We start from the raw sequence: 15,793 nt of genomic DNA on the forward strand, positions 1-15,793 counted from the left end.
GGAAAATATACATTATTTATTACACAAATGTTTTAGATACAGTAAAAATACATTAAAAGAATGTAGAAGGCAAAGAAATGCAACTGATGCATGGATAAAAGCTTCCAAGCCCAATGTTTACGTTTTTATTTATAGCAAATTACATTGTGATATGTAATTTTATTCAATAACATGTAATTTGGTTGCTGAAAGGAACCAAGTCATAACAATTTTATATATATCATTTATTCTTATAAATAACTTATCTAAAACAACTACAGAAAAATATTTGAGTACTCCATTTTTGGAAAATCTCAGCCTTTTTAAACCTACTGCCCCACTCTGTTTATATTGAAAAATATAAAAGTTATATTGTATCATATATACACTGTAGAATAAAAGGAACAAACAAGCATCAAAGGCCGAGATTCCTCATTTTTCAGAGCTGAAATAACCGCCAGAAGCGATAATATTTTACACACATCACATTACAGAGATCAGTCTTGGTTCTCCTGACGTCCGTGGCCCACGAGAAACGGTGCATTTGTCACTGCTCATTCTTTCTGATTAAATAAGTAAATTTCAACCCGCTGGTTCATTCGGCGGAGATCTTTTGTGGCACTGGGCTGATCTTCCAGCTCCTCATGGAGACACCGGGCGATTTCCAATGTTCTGTAGTCTTCAGGTCGCACCAGTCGCCGTATCACCTGAAGAGCCCGGTCCTTGAGGCTGTAAACTACAGACAAACGAGTTTATCAGTGCCAACCACTTAGCTGGTACCATTCTATTTCAACAGTGCACAGTCACCATTCACTGCTACCATTAAGCATCGTGACGTGAGTCTCAGCTGCCTGCTATTATATGACTCCCTGATATTAAAATCTATTTGAAGTCTTACCTGGTAAAGTGATATTAGCAACTCCACCCTCTGCCGGTTTCGGAAGAAACAGTTCTTTGCCATTCACCTTCAGTGGTTCATCAGTCTTTGCATCTCGGAACATCCATGGGTGACCTTCAAAAGAACATTAAATGAAGAATTTAACAAAACGGACAAAAGTGTCAAGTCCCGTCTACTAGAATGCAAACAAGAGTTTTGACATACAGTTCATGAGTCCTTAGTAACACGAGACTAATACAACTAATATAAGTAAAATACAAGTAAAATTCATTCTAAACCGAAGTGCAATGCTCCAATATTAAAAATGCAACTTTACCGACGAAGGTTGTCATTCTCCGCCCTGTCCCTGGTTGTAATTCATCATACCCTTGAGGATGACCAAAGAAATCGATCCACACTGGTCGTACGACCCGGGGGGTTCGGTTACAGAACACGGCAACGATGGGGATTCGACTGTTCAGGGAGCGGACCAGGGGCAGCGACGACTCCCCTTCTTGAGGCATTTGGGCAGGCTGCTGCTGAGCCTTTAGCACAGTGAGATTAGCCGTGAAGCTAACGCTATCGAGAGGCTACATAAACTGCTTTCACATTTCAATCATTTAAACGCGACGGACTTCCTTGGCCGATGGTGGTAATATCGTTTAAAAGGTTTAGAAGAAACGATCCGTGGGTGGGGTAAGAAAGCAGCTGTGCTGTTAAGAGTTTCCTCAGGTTGTTTTGTTTTCAGGCTTCCGGTGTCGGTCGTGACATCACTGTGTGCTGCGTTGTGATTGGTCGAATAAATTGTGACGCAGGAATCGCGTTTCCTACGTGACTAGAAGGATCACAAATAATGGCACTAACTCACGCATGATACCAGTTAATACTAATCTGTAAACTAGACTGACACCTAGACACCTCATTCAATGAGCTTTCTCTGATTGTAGATTCTCACTGGAGGCATCAGGAATTATGTACTTAACAAAAAAGTGTGAAATAACTTAAAACGCTGCAAACACTTGGTGTTCTCTCAATGAGCTTCATGAGATAGTCACCTGAAGTGGTTTTCACTTCACAGGGGGGCCTTGTCAGGGTTACGTAGTGGAATTTCTTGCCTTATTAATGGGACTGGAACCATCAGTAGTGTTGTGCAGAAGTCAAGTTGTTACACAGCCAACAGCCACATTGGACAGCAGTTAGCATTCATATACCGTAATGGCAAGAACCAATTAGTTAAGTAAAAAGAAATGAGCGGCCATCATTACATTACAAAGGTCACAAACTTTTTTGGCCTGTACTGTACATATTTTAAAATGTTTAATCTCTTGTTTATGCGTCTGGTAAAGCTGTTTGAGTTGCAGCAGAATTGTTTAATTGTTTATCCGCTCCATCTCTTCACCTTCAACATTATTCATGCTTCACTTTGTTGGTACAAATATTAAATATGTAGCCTCAAAGTAAGTTTTGTTTATCCCTTTTTGAATTCTTCACAATCCGTGGGCGCTGGAAATCCAACTTTTAGGTCATATGGCAGCCAAAACTCTTTGATCCAAACACAATGCACCAGTGACTTTGGGGTGAATGTAATAAGAGAGGAGGCTAAAGCGGAGATCACTCAGTGTCATCTTCGGCGGAGCCACCATCCTCAGCGTGATGCTGTTCGTCCTCTGCATAAACACACTCCAAGGGAATATGTGTTTTATTTCTCTCGGGGAATATTTCTGATCCAGATGTGCGCTTTTACGCACAGAAGTGACTTGAAGCTTCGCTCTTTTCTGTCAACCCGGCACCCACTGTCACAGTCCTGATGCTGCTGGCCATTCTGGACAGCTGTAAGAGCCGCTGCATTTACCTTCCGTTCAGGGGTAACCCCCCCTACGGAGCTTCTGACTCAGATCAGCGCGCTCTACATGAGCTTTAAAGGAACTCCACAGTCGAGCCGACAACCACGACGTCCGACGCCCTTTATTGCTCATGCAATACTGAAACATTTACCATCACCTGAATGATCAGCCTGGTGACCAAAGCTCTGCTGTGAAACACTGCATTGATAGGCTGCACTTTTGCACAATCTTTCTGATATTAACATAGATGTGTGCTGCTGTACCATCTAGCCACTTTGTGTATTGTATACGTGTGCATGCACATTGATGACATGGTTTTTTTTTAATAGGCATGATTGAAGCATCAGTTTGATGGTTAATTAATTATTTTTTTTACAAATTTGATTAATTATATTGAGTAAATCAGAGGTCGTGGTTCTTTTATTCCCGTAAATGCTTCTAAGTGAGGTGCACATATGAAAGCAAAGCTTACTGAGAAAGGAAACTTTGAGTAATAAAAAGCGTTAGATAAATTGTCCTTTAAGAACGACAGACTCTCAGCTTCACAACTTCGAGGGCATCTTATTGTGATGTTGCAAGAATTTAAAGCTATTCGATGCGAGTGAGAAATGAGTTCAATTCATAACTTACATTTCACAACAAATACACAAACTGCCTCATTTTTACATACAAATGCCAGTGCTGGGTGACAAAATAGCGAAAAAAACAATAACAAAACCTGAAACTGCAAATCAAGAATGGTCCATAAAAAAATCTCGTCTTGTCTATAAATCTTCATTGACACTAAATTGGGTCATAGGCACATCTTTCAAAGAGTTCACACTCTTGCTGTCTGTTAATTCAAACCTTTCCATTAGGCATCAAAATAGCTGTAATATTCATCTTTTTTTACAGCGCTCCTGTTGCCACTTGAATGTTGAATATGGAGTAAAACAGACAACAATTACACTAATATTTACACCATATCATTCTTACATCTTTATCATTACATAGCAAAACTGGGGCAAAGATATCTGAGAAAATGAACTCCTTTTCATTATGACATAAAAAAATACATCCAATTTAATACCAGGACCTAAAATATCCCAAACAGCATCCAATCTAAACATGAGTGCTCTTCCAAATGACCCTTGAGTGAAATAAGATCAGAAAACGCCATCTCGGAGTAAGAGAGAGAGCTTACCAACAATGCCTCCCTCAGGTACACACGCAGCCACAGCCACCATCAGACAACATCTGAAGTTAAATTAGTTTTCTTGTCTGCAACAGCCAAAAAAATCAGCAGGTCAGGGAGCCATGCTATGTTAGCACATAATCTAATAGGAATCTGTCACACCGCTCAATTTCTTTGTCCCTTCATCACAGAAATCACAGTGCTCTGAGAAACTCTGACAGCAAGAATGAGTTCCATCCTCAGGACCACTCAGCATTCCCGTGACCTTCCCACTAATAAGCTGGATTTGCTGCCAGGGGAGACAGGATGTGTTGATTGATAGCTAAAAGTAACTGCAGAGTTCATTAACATCCATGCTTGAGAGGTGTTGTTGGACAAGGAGTCCAATATCACACGCAAAAGAGGCGAGAGCCCTCCCGCCCTTCGTCACCTTCCTCGGACGGTATACGGGGGAGCATAGATGAACGGGTCAGGCCCCAGAAGCGAGGGGGAGACAAGTCCTTCTTAGTGGCTGTGAACTTCCAACCCATATGTGAGCCACATGTTCGGCACTGTGCAATGGTCCAGGCATACCTGAGCAGACAAGAAAGAGGTCACAAAATAACTGCTTGGGTTTATTATCAGAGTTTAAATCCACATACAACCATCCTGACTGTGTGGGTAATTTTTGCTGCATTTTGCCTGCAAGATCTATCAGAGACATTAATATGAGCACAGGCGTTTCGAGATGTGCGCTTGAATCATTTGGACCAAAGCATTTTTGTGTTACCCTGGAAACCAGCTGTGCAGTGTGGATGGCCTGCCGATCAGGTTAAGGTTACTGGCCTTGTAGACCGTCAGAGTTTCATGGACGTAACCATGAGGGTTGACATAAGCAGCCATCGGACCATAGAGAGACAGGCTGGAGAGGAAGGACGGGTGGAAACGTGTTAGAAAATGTTACAGCCAAAGAATATGAATTGCCTTTTAAGCCAAGATTTAAAAAAACCCATAATTGAACCTTAAAAAACATATTGCCTTTTTTTTTTTTTTTTTTTTTAAATTGTATATACACACTTGTTATTCCTATGCAAAGATTTATTGAATACCATTAGTTTAAGGAGAACTAGTGATTCTTTTCTATTAACTTTATATGACTATTAAAAAAAGGATGTATATGTAAGTTGTTTTCAAGAGTTAGTCAAAATATAATTCAAGATTTGATTATATAAAAATAATCCAGAGCAGCTGAGCATGTATCAAGTCATCACCTGAAGATTTCCGTTTTTGTGGTGATCTCTGTGTCTTGGCACTGCTTACAGCAAAGTGAAGTGCACTATGGAGGAAAGGTAGGTGTTATTAATGCGTGTCAGTCAAACTCGTCACAGACGTTTAGAGAGGCTGATGGAAGCAGACAAACAGTACAAAGGTCTGAGGTAGAAATAACATGTACACATTCGGAACAAAATACTCCCTCGGTTCTTTTGAATGGGAAAGCCAACTTTGGAATGAACCACAGTGTGCAAAGTAAACTACAAACGGCTACTTTTGACCTTGTACCAACAGGTTTAAAGGAATGACCTTTCCTTACCCGGTCCATGATATCCAGCTCGCAGCGGAGTCGCTGGATGGCGCTGCCAATCTTCAGCAGCTGCAGCCGCAGAGCGTCGTCTATGGGCAGACAGGCCGCCACTCTGTAGGAGAAGTCTGACGGAAACAGGAGGAAGGTGTAAGTGAGGAAGGAATGAGAACACAAAACGTGTGTGTTTCTGCTGGCGGTCTCTGAGACACAGAGCTGAGGCTGACCTACGGCGTTGGTGGGGAGAGAGTCATCCTTCAAGTTCTCATCCCACTCGTGGAGCTGCTTCTTCACTCTGTTCATGAGCGACTCCTGTGGCGTTAAAAACATTAGGCTGGCACCACCTTTATGGTGCTAGTGTATAGACGAAGTCCCATTATAGTACTCACAGAGTCATACAGTGCGTAGACCCAGGGCGGCCATGGGGTCAAACTGGCCGAGTGAAACTTCCTCTGAGATGAATGACAGCGACAGTGTTGTATTTGCAACAATTAACATCCAAACTGTGATCATTTTTCATATTTCTACCTATAATTATGCAAGCATTGACTAATAATTCTCACAATTGACATGTTTATACACTGTAACCGTATCAGCAAATAGATGCAACTACAACTAACATGAACATGCTTACATAATTTTCACCCCTTGTTCTAAAAAAAAGTTATAATGATGTTAATGATAATGATTTAAAATGCAGAAGAACTGTTTTGTCCAATTTACACTTTCCTCATCAGGCTCATTATTTTATCTGATTATGTGTTACACGGGAGTGCTGCGCGTGGTGTTTCTGACCTGCTTGTACTTATTCCACCAACACTGGGCCTGTTTGCCGCTGGAAAAGGGGGCTTTGGAGGAGGGCTGTCCGTAGAGTCTGGAGAAAGGACTTAACTGCAGAGTTGAGAGGGGATCTGGAAGGATTCGTTCTGGAAGGATCTGTACTTTGGCTTGTCTGATCCTGATCAGGAATAAACAACAAGAGATGATTTAAAAAGTCACAGCAGAGGAGCATGAAGTGGGAGAGGATAAAGGACAGAACAAACTAAATAAATGTGTGCCCATTAAATATCATGTCTATGACAGGAGCTTTGTAAATCTGAGCTCATCATAATGCTTTCTGAATATTTCCCTCTCAGAAATAAGAACCGTTCCTTCAATTTTTCATCCACGAACATGGTGGCCTTCCTGGGAAACATCAGCAATAATAAATGTATAAACAAGCATGTTATAGGTGTGATATGAAACAAAAATTCCATAGAAACCAAGAAATTATTTAATCTTTGGTGGTGTGAGAACAGGTAGAAAAGCTAACCTTTCCTGGCTTATTTGATGGCTATAAAGCAACTTTACATGACCTACACGTGCAAATAAATCTCTAGAAAGAAAACTTTAAAATTCAGAACTCCCATTCTTGTACATCAGCCTGATAAATGGAGAGATTCCGAGTTCATGTCTTTAGAAAAACAACTGACATTTTGAAGGCTTAAGGGTTAGTTCAACATACCCATCTGCTTGGGTTCTGATCTCATGCACCTTGAATCTCTGCCTCCCCACAGCTTTTACTTTCACAGTTTCAATGCCATATTCCTGCTCCTCTTGATATGCATAGATCTCCGCTGTGGTCCCAAACTCTGCCACAGGCTCAGCAGCATCACTGTGCAAAGACATTTTTAAAAAAGAGGTCATTTAGATGGTGATACTTTACAATTACATAATCTAACTAATCTGCAGTGAACACTGTGGGGTGATTCCTGATGTAGCGGTCTCCAACCTGTGTGCCAGCACAGCAAAGGTGCGATCTCTCTGGATGAGACTCCGCATCATGCTGACCTCCTGCGGTCTGAAGAGCTGCAGAGGGAGAGTCTGACCTGGCACCAGCATCACGGCTGTGTGCGGCAGGACGGGGATGGTCTGACAGCTGTCGTCATCGTGGACTGTACGGCCATGAAACTCCTCCATGTCTGAACCCAGGTACTGCCATCAAAGTGGTCAGTGTCAATGCATTTGAAAAGACTATATATATTAAATGACATAACTCTGTGAAGCTCAAACACGGCTGAGAAAAGTGCAGCGCCTGAGCATCACTTACAGCATGTGACGTGGGAAGACTGGGGTCAAAAGTAATGCTTGGCTTCTCTGCTTCCTCACTGTCTCGGTCTTCAGTCTCCATGACATTTTCCTCCTGCTCCTCCTCCTCCTCTTCTTCCTCATTGTCTGGTATTACACAGGAGCAAAACAGACACCATCAATTTCTCATCTAACTAAGCCACTCTGGCTGTAAACAAAAAATGAAAGTAAAATCGGCTTCAAAAAATATGACAGTTATAGTTTGGTCTTCTAAAGCATAGCCAAGTGACATTTTAGCAGGCAGTTAGCGGTTGGACTAACTAAATTATATTTTCAACTAAGCGTTACCTGGTAAAAGCTGTAATTGATTCCCCATGTTGTCGTTAACGTTGTCTTCTCCTCCCCTCTCGTCAGCCATATTCTTGTGTTTACAATGCCAGCTCTTCTTCTACTGTGGAAAATCAGGATCTTTGACTTGGATTTCTAGCGCCCCCTTGCAAGAGCCCAAGTAACGACTCCAACTGGTAATAAACAATAACCTTACACTGTATACATTTTGTAAAGAAACAAGTTTCCCCAAATTGATGCTGCGCCCACATCTTCAAGGTTACATTCTCAGTACAATGAGGCAGCCGAATTAATAAAAAGAAAATCTGCTTTTATTCTTTGCTATAATTGGTTTCGGTTGATTTTAAAAAAAATACCTTTTTTTCACCTTTGTGAACATTACATTGAATGATTCTCTACTCAGGTGATCACAGGCTGCTTTCCATCAACCATATTCTTTTTCATTGACCGCTAACAATGCTTTTAGTTACAAGTTAGAGTATGTTGCTGTACAAACATGCACTACAATGCTTCTGTTAACTTTTAAAGTCAAGCTCATCTCATCTCAGTCTCGTAGGACAGCTTGCCTGTGTGCTTGCAGTTTAACAAATATGTATAAACATTTGTATATGTATAACACATTAGCTCCCCAGAGACTTGTGTACATGCAGCAGCAAGTTTCCCCAAACACGTGTTACAGCAGTTGCTTAATTTAATTAATCTTGGAACATGAATTACTGAGAAAAAAAAAAAAAAAACCTACTGCAGAATAATCAAAGCAGACTCATTTATTCAAATTTAAAAGGTTGTTTATTGTTCAACACACAAGTTGATATAACTTTATGGTCCATGAACAAAGCAGCTGTAAGATTTGATGTAAGTTCTGTCCAGCCATCTTCTAGGTCGATACAACCGACTCCTCGTGCAGTCATCTGAAGTGACATTCAAGGCTTTATGCCACAATCTCCTTCAGCCACAAGTCAGTCATCTGAAGAGGCTCTGACTGGATCCCAGCTGGCACAGATGAGGGCTTACTTTGACCTCTGCCTCATCTTTCTCCTTTTACGCTTCAGCCTGTTGATAGCAGAACACAATGAGATGATACACTTGCAATGAAGGTCCCAATGTTTTCAAATAACCACATCAGTTAAGTGATAAATTTCATTTTACTATCAATAACCTGATTAGGTGGAACTCAGTTGTTACATTCAACATTCCATCATGGGTCAAAATATAGTAACCCCAAGAAAATGCAGCAATTCCTTTTCCGACATACCAACTATGGATAATATTTTAAATTCGCTGCCCAGTAGTATCTTGAATAAGTTTGATTTAACAGCAATATACTGCATTTTTGTTTAAAAACTGAAAAGCTAGCCATATTTCAAAGAATTAAAATTGGAATTTAAGCTTAGACAAGGCTGATAAACTTAAAATGAATAACTAGGCCAAGACTAAAGTTTAGGGGCACCCAAGGTACATTTGCGAGTGCGATGTACATGAAGACCCCACTTTAATTTTTGCAAACAGCAAATTTGATCACGTTTGCTCACCTGCGCATGCGCTTCTTCCTCCACTAGAAAAGAGAAATTGATTAATTCAAAGACGTTACAAATCTTTACCAGTAATTTAAACAGTCCATTGAGTATTATTGGCAAATTAAGTTATTGGCATGATATGTTGCAATGACGGAGGTAATTAACGCAAGGAGAATATATCAACTCAAGAAGATTGATTGGTCCCATAACGGCATTGGCTGATTGCAGAAAACACTACATTCTATCAAATTTTGACATTATGCAGTTGAGAGTGTCTAAAACGAAGAATTAAAGATTTATTCACTTCCTTGTACCGCTAACATTTATTAGCAAGCAACATAAACAAGCACAAAACGTTCACATGTTAGCTAGCTTAGCAAGATAGCGCAGGAAGAACAAACACTCGAATATTAGAAGTACAAGCTGATCATCTTACCTTGGCTCTCATCGTGTGGAGAAGTTTCTGTGAAAAGATTTGATATTTGATTAAAAGTCTGAACGATGACTCCTAAATCTTAGTGATTAAACTGGATTCATTTATCAGAAAAGCCAGACCATTACCTCAAACGAGAAGAGCAACGGAAAGAGGATGTGACGAAGAAAATGGGCGGTATTTATAAACTTGTGGCGTCATATTCCAGCGCCAAGGCCCCTGTTTCGATTATTCGTTGGGAAATGTAGTCTTATGGACCAAGACCCCGCTCTCTTTAAAAGTATTGGTAAAACCAACCACCAGGGCCACCAGGTTATGGAAAATATTCTCTCTGGCTGGCATGAGATGTCCAACGCAGACCAATTCTTATTTAAAATAAATAAATTGTACCATAATTGATGTGTAACATGTATTTTATCATTTTCCATTGTTAATGATCATCCTTTTATTTTATGCCTACATATATTATGTTTATAAGCAGGACTTAAGTGATAATTTTGTGCCATGTCATCCAAATCCAATGACTGATATGCAAATAATAAATATAATAAAATAAACTCCATAACATAAAAAACATGCATATATGTATATATAAAAATGTAATATTTAAACGTAATACTATTGACACAACTAATCCAATAATTTGAGGTGTTACATATGTAGTAAAACTTCTTTGCCAACAAATGTAAATTTGTCATACAAAATCTTACCCAGCTTCATTTAAAAAGTCTTTAAAAAATAGATTTAAATTAAACGAAACAAAGTAAATGTATGAAAATCTTTTTATTTGAATGGAGAGTTCCATTTGCCCAGAGAGCCATAAGCAGAAATATAAGCACTGTGCCAGACCTTGAGGTGAAACTCGGATTCAGAATGATTCTCCAACTCAAGTGCAGAAAAAAGAAATTATATACTCCACAAGGATAATGTCGGAAAACAGAAAACATTGATAGAAAAGTTATTCCAACTGGAACAGTTCATTTTCCAGAACCTTGGAGGGGAATGGCAGTGAATGTGGCAGTTTTGTCCCCTAAAACCCTTTACTACAACTCAGTTTGCTTGCAACATGGAAAAGCCCTCACCTTGTACCGTTTTACCTGAAAATACAATTCAACACTTGAAATTACGGTTGTACCTTGATGATAAAAGTGTCTTCCATACATTTTAAAAATCACCATCAGTGTAAATCCGATGTTAATGACAGTAACTGTTTACAACATAATATGCTTTGCAAATGCTCCTTTATCGCAAGATAAAAAGATAAACTTCATAGATTTTTAAACAAAAGAAGTCAAGAGGAGTCATTCCATCCAAGTCAGAAAAAAACCCATGTGGACCTCAGGCAAACAGGAAGCCTTAGAAAAGCCCAATGCTCTCAATTCTAGTATCTATATTTTGCAGGTAAATATAACAACAATTCTTCACCTAAAAAAAAAAAAAATCAGAAGTCCGTTCAGACTGAACACTTGTAGAAAACTCAGGGAGAGTTAAAGATGATTTGCTGATAAACCAGGGAAGAAAAAAAAAAGATAACCGATGATTTGATACAACTCCACTGATTCTGGATGTAAATGCAAAATACCTTCCTGTCGTCAATGTTCAATTTTGAATATTTTGTGATTCAGAAGTTCTTCATTATTTGTTTAATTTTCAGTGTGGGGGAAATCCGGTGTTCTGCTCCTCGGTGGGGTCTTCCATTCACGGAAAAGCAGTGTTTATTCTGTAGCTTGCGTTTCTTCGGCCGGATGTTTGGTGGCGTTTTCTGCTGTCTTTGAGGCCTAGAAAGTTATACTCAACGTCACGCAACTAAAACAAGTCTAAAGATCTGTCTGCCATTTATGTTAGACACAAAGAATAACCTACCTTCTTTTTCTTTTTTTTCTGTGTTTTACGACTTGCAGAGCTTTGTAATAAAGTCTGTAAAACAGTTGCAAAGTTAGAACATCTGACTCAGCACATTTTACAGTGAATCTATTGAAGTCCCAACCTTAAGTTCTGGGTCCTGTACTTCATACGTTGACTTGTAGAGGTCGGGATCAAACAGTCCGTTGGTGATTCTGTGAGGACCGTTGGCCATCAGCAGCACTGTGAACTTGAACTGAGCGACAAACTCTCCTGAGAATAGACACACGGACAATGGCTAAGAAGAAAGACCCGTAAAGAGGTCAAATACATCAAAGAGATGGCAAACACTCACCCTCCTTCTCCTGCAGCACGGTAAACGGCTGCAGCAATTCACGTTTTGCACATTCCACCACACCCAGACGGGCCTTCGACTCATCCTCAAACGCCCTGATTAAAAAAAAAAAAAAAATCAACCAGGTTTGTTCTTTCTTGATTAATATTTTAAAATTTTCACTTTCCTGAAAGCATCCATACCTGAGAGTAAATGGCATTGCGTCGAAGCGGCGTTCCACTTCGCTGAAGAACATACGGGACGTTTTCATCTTCAAGCCGTACTGCTTGCTGGGGTCCCTCTTGTAAATGGTGGTCCTCAAGCCTCCGTCTCTGGCCTGATACAATATAATAAACAAGCATAAACCACTTTAGCTGTCTGCTCGTGAGACAACACGCGTGTCTACTGCAGCAGACACACAGTCAGCAGTTGGATTCAAGAGTAACCAGCAACACAAGGAAATACTGACCTTCCCCTCACCAGTGCTGATCAACACATCCACGGCGTACACTTCATGTACCTCAAATTCTGCCTTCTCATGGTCCTTCCTTACAAACAATAACAACTTAATAACAACACATCTGACCAAATGCGGACAACGGGGAAGTGTCTTTGGGTTTTTGGTGATGATTTTTAAATCTTTTGTTCAGGCCGCTGACAGGATGAGAAACACACTGGATTAAAATGATTAAAACCCCACAGGACTGATTCTCTCTTAATATTAGTCTGTAATACTCCGTTCTACTCAAAGGCACCTTTGTTGGTCTGTTGGGTTCTGAATGATGGTCTTCTCTCCATCTATGACGTGTTGCTTGAGTTGGTGAGACAGCATACCTTTGAGAAAGAGTCACAGAGACGGAGAGAAAATCAACCATGTCCATCAAAATGGCCTTTTCAGAACAAAACACAAGCACTTCCAAATGTGACCGAGCTGCTCACCTTCGATCGCTGAGCATTTGAATGACTGAGCTATTTTGTTCCAGGCTTCTGTTACTTGAGCGTTCTGAGAAACAAGAAAATATAATACACACGAATCATGAATTCCATTTTGGACAATTTGATAGCTAAAGGCTGAAAACACCAAGTGTTTACCTCTGCCAAACAGGATATGTGTTTCACAGAGATAAGATACCATTCATGACATAAACTGGTTACAATAACAAAAAACAAGCAGGAAAATTTGGGGGCGAGCAGATGGAAATAAACAGTTCTATGTACCTGATTGCCGGGTTTCACAAGGCGGAGAGCTGCTTCAGCACACAGATGAGCCGCTTTGATGACGTCAGCTTTCCGGCCTGTGATGAGGTTCTCCTAAATAAGAGACAAGAAGAAGCTGCAGCATGAAAACAGACTGAACACAAAACTACATTTCAACAATAGCCTTTACCTTACTGGCTCCCACCACAAAGCTGTGAGCCACATTAGCAATAAAGCCGTCAATGTGAACCCCAAGATCTCTACAGGAAGTCAGAAAAGAAGAGAATGAAAGAAATTTCACCGATTGTGCCCAATGAAGTTTACTATGAACTACTACTTAGCTGTAACAAAAATTACAGACACTACACTCAGAAAAATATGTTAACAACATAACTATTACTGCTACTAAACTGAAGGTATTTTCAGCTAAAATACATGGTAAAGTACAACAAAAAAGTCAATGAAACCAGGTGGAGCGCACAGATGTCCCACAAATAGCAACAATAAAACATACAAGCCTGTGTGACCTGCTAAACACACATCAACAAGACACACAACACAGCGAACGTTTCATAGGACACATGTGGCAACACAACAATTAAGATGACACCCGACTTCTTTTCTCGTGGTAAAAGTGCAGAAGGATGAGTTTTTGGATTTAGATGATGGATGACCATCAAAACTAAACTCCAACAAACCAGTCAAAAAAAAAAAAAAGACTCCTTCTGAAATATGTTTGACCTTACTTGTCGTTTGCCACTGGACAGACACACAGACAAGACCTCATGAAGCAGACAGTGAACAGCAGCAAGGAAATTCCTCACAAACAACATCACATGGAGGCAAGGGAAGGCAACACTTTTGGGAGACCAAAGACACACCGGGTGAGACATTCTTGGTGCCTACATTTTGACCAGATCGCCATCTTTTAGTGTGTAGTCAGGGTCACTCTTCAGGGGAGAGAAGTGGCAAACACAGTTATTGACTGAGACGCTGGTGGGAAAGGCAATGCCTGGAAGAAGGAAAAAAAACAAAACCACCAAATCTTCACTGGAAAGCATCCACAAGTTTAGCAACAACACTATGAAGATGGAGTAGGTAACACCAGGCCCATCTTATAACCTCAATCTATCCTAGCGAGCCACTGTGTTTGAAGCTAAATTATTCCTGGTGTTTGAAAGACCAATTACAGACGAGTGACACACACTTCCTGCATGATTGCATCAAAAAAAATCCCTCTGAGGGTCCACTGGCAATCCCTCAAACAACACCAAATTCACTAATGTCTTCTTTGTCCAACCTTTTTTCATTTCCTTTTCTTTCTTGAAGACCTTTCCAGTCTCGGCCATGATATAGGCATCACCCTTCTCACAGAGGCCCAGCACTGATGCACCCGAACTGGCCGACTCCACCACCAGGCGAAGAGCCTCTGGACCAGACAAAAAGCATGTGGTTAAAAGAAACAGATGGGTGTCTAAGGAAGGTAGCACAATTCACATTTTGGGGAAAAAATTATGCTATGGCAAAAAAGTACTAAAACTTTATGCATGTAGGGAAAGATCAGCATAGGTTGGCTTTGTCTTGCATATCAACCTAGCAAATAAAAGATATGCAGAGCACCTGAAAATGTTCACATTCCTTAAAACACTTAAAACACACTGATTTCAGTAACACATCTTATGTAAATCTAATAAAGTTAAGACGTGGAATCTGTTCATTTGTATAGATTACGTGTCAACATAAACAATAATTATTATTTCAGTGAACACTAAAGCTCTATCCGAGTTTGCATATCAAACTGACAGGTCAACATCTTGAGCCAAATTAGCTGGCTAGCATTAGTTAGCATCCCACACCGGCGCAACATTTCAGCAACAGTGAGACTAGCCTGACCTAAAGCAGCTGCACCGCGGGCTGCATATATGCGGCTCGCATGTTCCCACATGGCTGCTGCGGCTGTGTGGGAAACCTAACATTAGCATGAGAGAACGGCTAAAGTTAGCATGCTAGCAGCGGTGGCTGCTCAATTCCCTGCACTTACGGTTTGCGATGTCACCACCCATTTTGTACTTGGTGACCACAATGTCTTCGGCTATCGTCTGCTCGTGCTCGTCGTCTGACATCTTGGCAGTCGAATTTCAGTCGCCTATCGACCAAATACGGCGGTGATTCCCTGCAATTCAGTCGCTGCCTACGCTAACCAGCCTCCGGCAGCTGCCCTCTAAGCCCCTCCCACTTTAAAGCGCCTGTATGACGTCACGACGACCCCGACCCGCCAAAAACGCAGCATGAAGCACATCTGAAAATATGAATCACTCCAGTGCTAACCAGAAAATACATAATTATTTAATGATATGTGTTTTATGCAGAAAAAGGATCATTTAGTAATGTCAATATACTTAAATGAATTTCAAGTGACTTAGAGTGTGTCCTGACATTTCAAACCCTAAAGTACAGTATGAAGCACCATCATAGTTGTGAAACATTGTATTGATGGAAAGAGGGCAGGATCGAACAAATTTACATATTACATTGGTAATAGTGCACAGTTAAAAATTCCCTTTAGAGTAATTGAAAATACCTTTTTTATTTAGTAGAAAATGCAGTTCCTTTATCAACAGTA

At 40.4% G+C, this 15,793-nt stretch overlaps 3 protein-coding genes across 4 annotated transcripts; all 3 read right to left on the bottom strand.

Moving 5' to 3' along the window:
• Positions 1–147: 147 nt before the first annotated feature.
• Positions 148–1,635, bottom strand: vhl (von Hippel-Lindau tumor suppressor). The gene is made up of 3 exons (XM_057029379.1): positions 1,194–1,635; positions 878–991; positions 148–715 (listed from the first exon to the last, which is right to left on the bottom strand). The coding sequence occupies exons 1-3, from the start codon at positions 1,378–1,380 to the stop codon at positions 534–536; spliced, it is 483 nt and encodes a 160-aa protein (XP_056885359.1). The 5' UTR covers positions 1,381–1,635; the 3' UTR covers positions 148–533.
• Positions 1,636–3,241: 1,606 nt separating this feature from the next.
• Positions 3,242–10,031, bottom strand: crbn (cereblon). Of its 2 annotated transcripts, XM_057029376.1 has the most exons (15): positions 9,926–10,031; positions 9,801–9,827; positions 9,380–9,402; positions 7,848–8,900; positions 7,522–7,646; positions 7,204–7,406; positions 6,937–7,086; positions 6,228–6,390; positions 5,822–5,884; positions 5,660–5,744; positions 5,445–5,560; positions 5,125–5,189; positions 4,644–4,775; positions 4,305–4,447; positions 3,242–4,163 (listed from the first exon to the last, which is right to left on the bottom strand). In XM_057029376.1, the coding sequence occupies exons 4-15, from the start codon at positions 7,915–7,917 to the stop codon at positions 4,147–4,149; spliced, it is 1,332 nt and encodes a 443-aa protein (XP_056885356.1). In that variant the 5' UTR covers positions 7,918–8,900; positions 9,380–9,402; positions 9,801–9,827; positions 9,926–10,031; the 3' UTR covers positions 3,242–4,146. The 2 variants fall into 2 exon arrangements, with proteins under 2 accessions (XP_056885356.1, XP_056885355.1); XM_057029375.1 differs by having other exon boundaries at positions 3,242–4,447.
• A 530-nt stretch (positions 10,032–10,561) lies between these two features.
• On the bottom strand, positions 10,562–15,404 carry pa2g4a (proliferation-associated 2G4, a). The gene is made up of 13 exons (XM_057029377.1): positions 15,212–15,404; positions 14,471–14,599; positions 14,077–14,182; positions 13,361–13,430; positions 13,192–13,284; positions 12,913–12,976; positions 12,729–12,807; positions 12,443–12,521; positions 12,177–12,310; positions 11,995–12,089; positions 11,785–11,912; positions 11,661–11,714; positions 10,562–11,575 (listed from the first exon to the last, which is right to left on the bottom strand). The coding sequence occupies exons 1-13, from the start codon at positions 15,291–15,293 to the stop codon at positions 11,513–11,515; spliced, it is 1,176 nt and encodes a 391-aa protein (XP_056885357.1). The 5' UTR covers positions 15,294–15,404; the 3' UTR covers positions 10,562–11,512.
• Positions 15,405–15,793: the final 389 nt, after the last annotated feature.

Source organism: Takifugu flavidus, chromosome 4, assembly GCF_003711565.1.
Source record: "Takifugu flavidus isolate HTHZ2018 chromosome 4, ASM371156v2, whole genome shotgun sequence".
Classification (NCBI taxonomy): Eukaryota; Metazoa; Chordata; class Actinopteri; order Tetraodontiformes; family Tetraodontidae; genus Takifugu; species Takifugu flavidus.

Bases quoted from the DNA above. Each gene is read 5' to 3' on its own strand.
- vhl (XM_057029379.1), bottom strand. From the start codon at position 1,380: ATGCCTCAAGAAGGGGAGTCGTCGCTGCCCCTGGTCCGCTCCCTGAAC. The intron at 992-1,193 runs GTAAAGTTGCAT...GTTCTTTTGAAG, and splicing joins GAGAATGACAACCTTCGTCG to GTCACCCATGGATGTTCCGA. The intron at 716-877 runs GTAAGACTTCAA...GTTTGTCTGTAG, and splicing joins TGCTAATATCACTTTACCAG to TTTACAGCCTCAAGGACCGG.
- crbn (XM_057029375.1), bottom strand. From the start codon at position 7,917: ATGGCTGACGAGAGGGGAGGAGAAGACAACGTTAACGACAACATGGGG. The intron at 7,407-7,521 runs GTAAGTGATGCT...CTTTGATGGCAG, and splicing joins GTCTTCCCACGTCACATGCT to TACCTGGGTTCAGACATGGA. The intron at 4,776-5,124 runs GTGATGACTTGA...CTTCCTCTCCAG, and splicing joins ACAAAAACGGAAATCTTCAG to CCTGTCTCTCTATGGTCCGA.
- pa2g4a (XM_057029377.1), bottom strand. From the start codon at position 15,293: ATGTCAGACGACGAGCACGAGCAGACGATAGCCGAAGACATTGTGGTC. The intron at 12,522-12,728 runs GTGCCTTTGAGT...ATTGTTTGTAAG, and splicing joins AACCCAACAGACCAACAAAG to GAAGGACCATGAGAAGGCAG. The intron at 12,311-12,442 runs GTCAGTATTTCC...ATATTGTATCAG, and splicing joins TCAGCACTGGTGAGGGGAAG to GCCAGAGACGGAGGCTTGAG.